The 9,649-nt window shown below is 32.0% G+C and overlaps 1 protein-coding gene across 2 annotated transcripts; it reads left to right on the top strand.

Annotated features, from left to right (window-relative positions):
- The first annotated feature begins 7,393 nt into the window (after positions 1-7,393).
- LOC103872861 lies at positions 7,394-9,382 on the top strand. Of its 2 annotated transcripts, none has more exons than XM_009151304.3 (4): positions 7,394-8,374; positions 8,483-8,647; positions 8,715-8,941; positions 9,015-9,382. In XM_009151304.3, exons 2-4 carry the CDS (start codon positions 8,611-8,613, stop codon positions 9,240-9,242), a joined length of 492 nt encoding a protein of 163 aa, XP_009149552.1. In that variant the 5' UTR covers positions 7,394-8,374; positions 8,483-8,610; the 3' UTR covers positions 9,243-9,382. The 2 variants fall into 2 exon arrangements, with proteins under 2 accessions (XP_009149552.1, XP_009149553.1); XM_009151305.3 differs by having other exon boundaries at positions 7,446-8,374; positions 8,715-8,851.
- Positions 9,383-9,649: the final 267 nt, after the last annotated feature.

The raw sequence follows: 9,649 nt of genomic DNA on the forward strand, positions 1-9,649 counted from the left end.
TAAACTGTTTTTGCTTTTCATTTTACGTGGAAAATATTTTAATTGTTTTTATTTTTTATTTTGTAAACTTTTGCCAAATGTCAAATTTTTATTCGCTAGGCGACTTGCGCTTTAGTATATAAGGGATACTCTTACATGAAGAACACAAACTTTAAAATCTGACTTAATCCCTGATTAAAACAGAAAAGAGGTATAACAATACCTTATTATTATAAAGTTTCTAACCTAATATTAGGGTCCCATCCACCTTTTCCTGTCCCATTTTTGCATCACCCAACTAAGCACCTTTTGACATAGCAATTTGATTGATTCAAAGCTCTGAAGTCTTGGATCTGTTGTGGCGAAGTTATAAGTGAACGAGAGTAGATTACACCGGTTATCAGAGGTCGTTAATTCAACTGGAACTTTTTTTTACCCAATATGGAGGTTCCTAATTCGAATGATTGCTGAAACAAAACTAATATCAAAATGTTGTTATTTGAAGCATAAGGGATTATGGAATTTGTCTCCGAACTTTTTGATATTAAAAAAAAAAATTTAAGGATTCATTTTATTTTTATCTTGTATGCATGGAATCTCACTGTATTTTCGAAGAGTTGTTTTGCTATAGGTGTGAGTATTTGGATATTCTAGGAATTATTAGAGGTCATTAGTATAATGAAAATGAATTTGACTATTGTGTTAAAGATTTCCGATTTGAGTCACAATTGAAACAAAACTAATACTGAATTTTGTTTTCGGCATGGGGATTATAGACTTCGGCCCTGAAATTACTCGTATTCAGAAAAAATTTTTTTATTCCAGAGGTTATTTTTATATTTTATCTTGGATGCCTAGAATCTCATTGCAGTTTCGGAGAATTGTTTGCTATTTTTGTGAGTTTTTTTCCGTGAGACTATTCCTCGGTGAAACTAGCGAATCACATGGAACCAGAAATTCTAAAACAACCTTTAGACTCCATGTTCAATATCGATGTTAAGCTTTTCAAGTAAATACCAAAATCTATTCTATTAAAAAAGAAGCAGTATTGAAAAATTTACTTAAAAAAGTTGTTTGGACATATTTATTAAAATTGAGTTAGACACATTATTTAATCTCTACATATAGTATATCCTAAGTAATATAAGAGAATAGTTATAAATGTAACATATCGTTTAGGTTTGCTGCATTTTAAGAAAGATCAGTTAATTGCAATATTTACACAACTATATTTATAAATAAAATCTTCTACGATTTCCAAGGAAAAACGAATCATATAAAATAATTATATTCTGCAATTCACTTTTAAATAAAAGTAAAATATTTATTTTAATATCTTACTCAACCATTGTATTCTAATATATCACTATTTCAGTCTCAAAGCCATAAATAGCAGTATAACATATTTAGAATAATATCATATTCAATGATATTTTATACAAAAATAACCATTAAAAAATATTTTATCACCCAACGTCATGATTGTTATGTTGCAACATCTATACTATTAAAGCTAGGGATGGCAATCAAGGACCTGGACCGCGGGCCTGGCCCATAAAGGCTTGCTGCAGGGCGGGATTGGGCCTCCATTTGGTAAGCCCGCAAAATTGTGGGCCTCGCGGGACGGGTTCAAAGCGGGACGGGTCAAAAGCGGGACGGGTCAAAAGTGGGATGGGTCGAAAGCGGGATGGGCTTATCCCGCGGGATTTTGAAGATCCGCAACCCTAAGTCCCCATTTCTGCTTTCGCCTAAAACATTGAGAGAGAGAGAGAGAGAGAGAGAGAGAGAGAGAGAGAGAGAGAGAGAGAGAGAGAGAGAGAGAGAGAGAGAGAGAGAGAGAGAGAGAGAGAGAGAGAGAGAGAGAGAGAATGATTCTTGTGACTTTTCCCTCATAAAATATAAGGAGTTCCAGCGATGATGCATGATTCGAGCTCCGGTGATGATGATTCGAGCTCCGGCGATGACGACTCCAGCTCCAGCGATGACGATTCGAGCTCTGGTGTTGTTTTGATTTGGTTTTCTTTTTTTATTACACACAACTATGAATTGCTTTATTACAATGTGATATTTCTTGTTTAAGTTGATTGGTTTTGTTTTCAGTATTGTGAAGTGGTGTTTTTCTTAAATTAAATTTGGTTACAGTGGTGTTGTTTAGGAGAAAAGTTAGTTGTATAATACGTCACTTGTATAATTTGGTAAAGTGATTCACGATTTTCTTTGCAATCCAAATAATTAAAAAGAGAGATGGTTTGATGAAGACATAAAACACTTGAGCCAACTTATTATAAAGATAACAATTCAATCAGATTCAAACTCAACAAAAGCTTATGCTGATAACAAAAAAAAGCTTTTAACTCAAGAACGCAAGCACAAACAGAGCTTTGTGGCATTGATTTTGATAAGTCTTTAGTGAAGCTAAATGAGCTCTCTTCAACTCTCTTACACAACTCTTATACTTGAGCATTCATGACAAAAAACTGTAGTAGACGGTTTGATAAGGAGGCGTCCCGCGGGACTGCCCGCGAAGGCCTATATATTTTGCGGTACGGGTTTGGACCGGCATTTTGAAGACCGCAGTCCGCGCGGGACAGGCCCGCTGTAACTCGCTCGACGACTAACCCTCTGCGGTACGGGACGGAACGGGATGGGTAAACCTGTTTGACATCTCTAATTAAAGCATGATCCTATTTTAAAAATTTAGGATTCTACCCTTGGATTTTAATCATATTTACAAAATAATAGAAATATCTCGTATTTATGGTAACAAATAAATTTTCTTTACAAACCAAAACAAAACCATAAATGCTAATAAAATGAAAAATCCCTAAAATTTCTCACACGAACCCCACGATCTCACTATTTTTGGAACGGTTAATATTTTTTCTAGATAGAATCATAATGCCTATAACGTAAGTAATTCATTTCTACTTGCTTTCAGAAATTGTTAATTCCTAAATTCTTTTAACAGCTTCTAAATCTGCTAGAATGCGATGAAATTTTAATTTTTAAGCAAATAAATCGTAAACTTCGAACGACGTATCCACAGTATTGAATCTTCAATTCTGGATCCATCAACATAATCTCTGGTGAAATGTAAGCATATTTCCAGTCAGTTGCTGTAATTTAGCAAAAAAAAAGTTGACTGATGTACGTTAAAGTCTAGGTTAGTAATTCGAAAAACACTTAAACTCTTCAGGCTCAATTTTCTAATTTGCATCACAGCGAATTTTTTTTTCATAAACATTTTTCTTTTCTAATCTGCTTATTGTTTTTTCCTCTTTTTCTTTTATAGATATAGGAAAAAGTTACAGTACTGGATGAGAAAGATAAGCGTAAACAAAACAAGTCAATAACTTGCATATATTTTTTTTTTTTGCTTTAACTTTGAGTAATTTGAATATTTTCAAACCGGATTATATCAATTCTCGATTTGCTAGAAATACTTATTTTATATGGTGGTGATAGATTACATAGGGAATGAGAGTAAGAGAGATTCATCTTAAAACACATGTACAATAATTTAAAACTTTAAGACGTGCCCTCAGAAGAAAAAAAAAAGTGATGATAATTAGAAGACAACAAATGGAGCTTAAGTAACTCAGGTGAGGGGAAACCAAGAAGACTCATCTACTGTCAAGGTAAAAACCTAATCTGATCAGCTTGGTCTTTTTTTTATTCATGTGGTTTTTGTTTGTTTACTTTGATCAATATATAATTTTTTGCTTTATTGTTCTTATAATACTGTAACTAAATTTTTAGATTGTTTTAGAAACAAAAATGTTGAAGCAAGTATAGCACAAAAATGAAGAACTGTAAAGGATGCAATGAAAGAAAATAAAAGCATTTATAGGCAAATAAGGTAAACACTACAAAAGATACTAACTTCAATTATCTACAAAACTAAGGTTGGTATTTTAATTGTACTTATGCAAAATCTGTATAATCACCTTATTAACCCTTTTTTAATTTGTTTTTCATATGTACTAAGTTTTTAACTTGATTTTGTAAAGCTACCAGTATTTTACATTCAATGGTTTATATCAGACTATTGTAAGATATAAACAACAAACTTTTACCTTTCAAAGTTCCAAAATAAACTTTTTCATTGTTAAGTTTACACATAATATACTTAGGATATATATGTATATATAAATAAATAACACCCGTGCTACGCACGGGAGCTGATACTAGTATATATATATATAATACAATACAAATACATAAGACAAAACAGAACAAAAAAAGTTAGGAGATTATTATAAAAGTGACTATCACCTTAAAAAGGCTTAATGTTAACTTTCTATCACTACAGAGAACTTAGTTCTATGAGAGAATGAAATTGTGTTATAGTTATTGTCTAGGTTTACATCAAAGCCCGGGTGGCTCAAGACATCATGTTCAATACTTGGCCGAGTAAATCTGATAGCTATTAACAATGACTGGTTCAAGGCTGAAAAATTGTTACCAACTCATCATGCAATGGATTTTTCGTTTGTATTCTCAAAAGTTATTAGTTGAGTCTTGTCTAATCTTGTCTAGGAAGTCAAGCTTTTTTTTTTTTTTAAAGCATGTCGAATCGTTTAGTGTATAGGCATTTTTTTATAAGGAAGTCAAGCATGTCGAATTGTTTAGTGTATAGAGTCATTTCTATTCATATGGAGATTGTTGAAACTTGTTTTTGATGAAATAGAATAACCGAATGTTTGGCACTATAAAATAGTGTAACCACATGTCAAAACCGAAGTTAGTTTGAATGAAAAATGGAGGTTCAAAGTGGGTTGCTTGTAAAGCTTAAAATGGCATTCACAAAATGTCTCATATCCCACATTAGAATATAAAAAGGAGATATTTGGATCGAACTCGAGTTTTGGATCTCGGGATTTGATAAACAGACCTACGAGTCAAAAGATTATTCTTTTGTTATAAATTCTATTTTGAATTTTATTGAGAAAGTAAAAAGAATATTTATTTTATGATATTAATATCACTGTTATGGACAATTAAGTATACAAAAAAATCAGTTATGATTTCTTCGTAACATAAGTCTTTGTATTTGTCAAAATCTTTATATATATATAATACTGTTTGCTTCTCTCACAGGCCTCCACATCGTCATCCACGTAGGAAAGTCGCGCATCCTGGAGCTGCCATGTGTCCCCTTCACCAAAACGCTGTGATTCATTAAACATTTGGCATCGTGGGCTTCTTTGAATATATCGTGTAATTGAGCTGTTTAATTGGAAAGAGACCAGACCCGACCTGCAGAAGATCCCTCTAACCCTAATACGCTGCGTCAAAGAAACGGAGTTCGTCTCTTCTCTATGTGCGACGGCAAGGCGGTGACGTTTGCGATTCTTCTGGCGACACTGAAACGGTCGGATTAATGGCACAGTATAAATATATGTGAGATCCCTCACCCTTCCATGCTTCTCTTATATGTGAAATTCATCACTCAATACTTATCTTCTCCCCTTCTAGACGGTGAAAATTCACCTAAAAAGGTATGTCTTCTTCCTATAAACATCTTCCTCACCAATCCTACTTTTAGTTCTTTGAAAAACAGACAAAAGCAGCACAAAAAAACAGACAAGAGCAGCACAAAAAAAATATAGGAAAAGCCACTCCCACTGAATGGTACTTGAGATTTTTGCAAATCTATCTGAAAAACATAAACTAACAAGATATAGAAATATAAAAAATTAATTTTAGGGGAAATACGCAATATAATTTGAGATTAGTGAAAAATTTAGTCAACATATAATATTAGGTAAAACTTCCATAAATATAATTAAAAATACATTAGGAAAAATAGAGAAACCAATGATATCTAAAAAAGGAAAATCATCTAGAATATTGGTTTTTCTATATTCCATCAAACCAAGGTCAAGGGGGAAAAGAAAATCTACATTTGGTTTAACTAAGCTCAGAATTAGAAACATTGACAAAAAATAAATGATGAAAATCACAATAAAAATTAACAAATTATCACAGCAGTAATTTTACAAACATCAGTTAAAAAATAAAATAACAAAATATCATAAATAAAATAAGAAAAAATTAGTGAATATATGTCATATATTTTATTGTGCCAAGCGTAAACTTGCGTTGGTAATATAATTATGATGTGATGTAATATAATTAATTAAATTGTTCAAATGAGTGAAATATGAAAGACAATTAATATAATTATATTAATGAAATTACTAAAAAGACAATATACTTTTTTTATATGGCTATCCATGTTTCCAAACAATTCTCATTTATACTATTTATCCATGTTTCCAAACAATACAAAAAAATACTTTAGTTTTAATAATTTACTAGATTTTGACTCGCGTATCCGTGCAGCTGTATTTAAAAAACAATAATGCTATTTGTTTTTTTTATGTCACTATTTAGGGTTGGGCAAAAAACTTGAATTCGAAGAACCGAATTGATCCCAATCCGAATAAGTAGTATCAAATCCGAACCAAAATTGATTAAATATCCGAATTACTCAAAATTTTGGTATTTGAAGAACTGAAACGTAATCCGATCCGAATCGAAGTATTTTGGGTATCCAAAATAGATGTATATACTTTTATATATTAATTATTTTTAGATTTAATATATATATAAAAACATCCAGAATATATATGATACTTTTAAGTTCGTTTAAATACTTGAAAATATATAGAAATAATCAAACGTAAATATATAAAATAGTTAAAATATACTCAAAACTCTAAAATAATTAAATAATTATTAATTCTCTATCAAAATATTTAAACCAAACCAATTTATATGTTAAGTTAGGTACTATGACATATGTTACTCAGATTTATATGTAATATATTCTATTGTTTATAGATTTTTTCAAAAACTAAAGCATATAATAAATTTTAAAACTTTTAAAATAATTTAAATTGGTTATCCAAATCCAAACTGAATCTTCAAAGATCTCAACGAAGCACGAAATCCCAAACAGACCCGAAAACAAACTCGAACGCCCACCCCTAATCACTATTATATATCCTATATGTGTCATCATAGTTACAAAAAATATGTGCTATCATATAATTAATCGTATTTTATACGTACCATCAAATAAGAATCTTATAATGAATAATATTTATATGTACAATCATATAAATTATCACATATATTATATTTTTAAATTTCAGTGTGAAATATAAAAACCACAATTTAAGATGGTGTATGAAATTGGGCTTTGAATGGTTATTGAAAAATATGTTAGTAAAAATCAAATTTTGAATATATGTATATTTTTGAATGAATTTTTGATATAAATCAGTTTTAATTTTTTTTTTTGAATGAAATTATTATATCCAAGATGAGAAACTACTAAACAATGAACAGTGTTCTTCTTAATCTACCAAGAATCATAGTGACGAAACATAATGTACGTATAATAAGTTTTAAATTATTATTTTGATTTGAATACGTATATTAATTAAAATAAATCCATTACTTTTAATATAATATAATGTACTTCTAATTTTTTTAATAGCATAATCCTATTACTTTTTTTCCTGACTTACCGCTATCCATGTTTCCAAACAACACTATTTTTCTAACTGCTATCTATGTTGCCAAACAAAAGCTTAAGGTACTTCTACATTAATAAAATACATGCAAAGGCCTTACCAATTGCAAAAACCTCAAAAAGAGTCATATATATTAGTTGTTAGAGACAAATCATTCACCTGAGAATTGACATAACAACTCAATCATGGTGATGCCATATAAACAAAAATTCAAAACAAAAATTACTAACAAACAACCAATAACTTAAATTAATAAAATAGTATATCTCATACATATCTCTTGCAAAGATAAATCTAAAATACAAATCACAAAATCATATAAAAGAATAATAACCTACATCACAAGTAAAGTATATCCCGTCCATAGGGCGGGCCGACTCTAGTCTTTATATATAAGGAAGACCTTGAATCACTCCCATGGAGTCCAGCTCGGATGCCACGTCATCAATTCATGCATTCACAGCTTGACACCTGTCCATCTAATACTAAGCGCTGCGTTTCATTTATTTTTTTTCTAATCCGGTTGGGCTTCAACTTATATTAGTCTGTCCAATTGTTTTGTTAAGCCCACTAAGCTCAGTAGAAGTAAAGTGTAACAGGTCCTGTTTCTTAATCTGTTCATCCCTTTAGTCTTCTCCGCCGGAGGCAATGCTAGGGTTTCAGTCTACTACGGCGCCGATTGATTGCTTTTACAGTTTCGAACGTTTCATACTTCTTCTTCCTCCTGGTCCAGAAATCATTCGGTTACTGACTCATTGCTATTAAATTCTTTCTTAACTCCATCGTCACGATCTATCTTCAATGCCACCTCTGCTCTTCGAAGGCGGTGGAGGTTCGACTATAAAAAGGTTAGCATCCCTATAATCTAAACCATCATATCAATCTATTAGAACGAAAGAATCTACTTATTTACAGATAAAATGGCTAACTCTTGACTTTTCCTTTTCGATTTAAAGTCCGGTAGATGTTCTTCCACGGCTGAGGTTAGGTTATTGTGTTCAGTGATGCAACCTCCTTGAAGGTGTTGACTGAACCGAGTTCCCCGCTGCCTGAAGAATGTTTCTGTTTTCGTAGTCGGAGTGAAATGCTTGCTCTAGCAAACACCAGCTCTCAACTCTCGGGTAATCCTCCCTTTAAATTGTAATCATACTAACCGGAAATTGATTTCTAATATTCATTCTTACATAGACATCATTGGGGAGATCACAGCGGTTAAGAGTTCCGTCAGTGACCTTCCGGGAGACAAAAATCACTTGACGGCGACGCACAGACTCATCCTTCACATGTGTGCACTGCGACAATACATATGCGGTTGGTACTCTCCGGTATGTAACACACTGTATTATATAGATTATGTTTCACCCTCACACGGATACTTAACAGAGTTTATCAATTTCCCTGCATCCGTTGATAATGTGAGTGTTACTATTGTTTTGCCATGGCGCTTTCATGTACTATAAATTAATAAAGATTATTGGACATGATCAGGGAGACAACGTGAAAAAGGGGGACGACATACCAGTTGACAACACGGTTCCTGCTGAGGTTAAAACCGGGGGTAGCAGTCAGCAGGCAGCACCGGATGCAACAGCAGTCCCAAATGGTAAAGAACCACAGGAGCCTTCAGCCAAAGCAGCTCGCTTAATGATTTGGCAACAGAGTTACTTTATCTCAAAAAAATGCTTTTGCATCAATGTTGGTTTTGTTTTAAATTAAGGATGTTGTGTCTGCTTCTGGTTTTTTATCTTCCTGAACAATCTTTATTTTCTGAATTTCCTATAAAATTTATGTTTGGTTCAAAGGTTTGTACGATTAGTTTGAGTTTATGCTAACCATTAATGTTTTCCTCGAAGGTATTATCCATTAGCAAGAAAACATTAACAGCAATTTCAGCCATTTTATAATAGCAATATCAGGCATCAAACATTGTTAGGCTCAGTCATTAGATAGGCCAAGGCCTAACTGTATGCAAATCGTAAGTCATTTTAATAACCACTAGATTTTGATCGGTGCTTCAAAAGCGCAGGTTTTTGAGATTATATTATAATATAAAGTCATATTATATCGAAAAAGAGAGTTTTTGAAAACTCAAAACTAAATTGGCACTTCACAAAACTTTTTCT

The sequence above is a fragment of the Brassica rapa genome, chromosome A06 (assembly GCF_000309985.2).
Source record: "Brassica rapa cultivar Chiifu-401-42 chromosome A06, CAAS_Brap_v3.01, whole genome shotgun sequence".
In the NCBI taxonomy this organism is placed as follows: domain Eukaryota; kingdom Viridiplantae; phylum Streptophyta; class Magnoliopsida; order Brassicales; family Brassicaceae; genus Brassica; species Brassica rapa.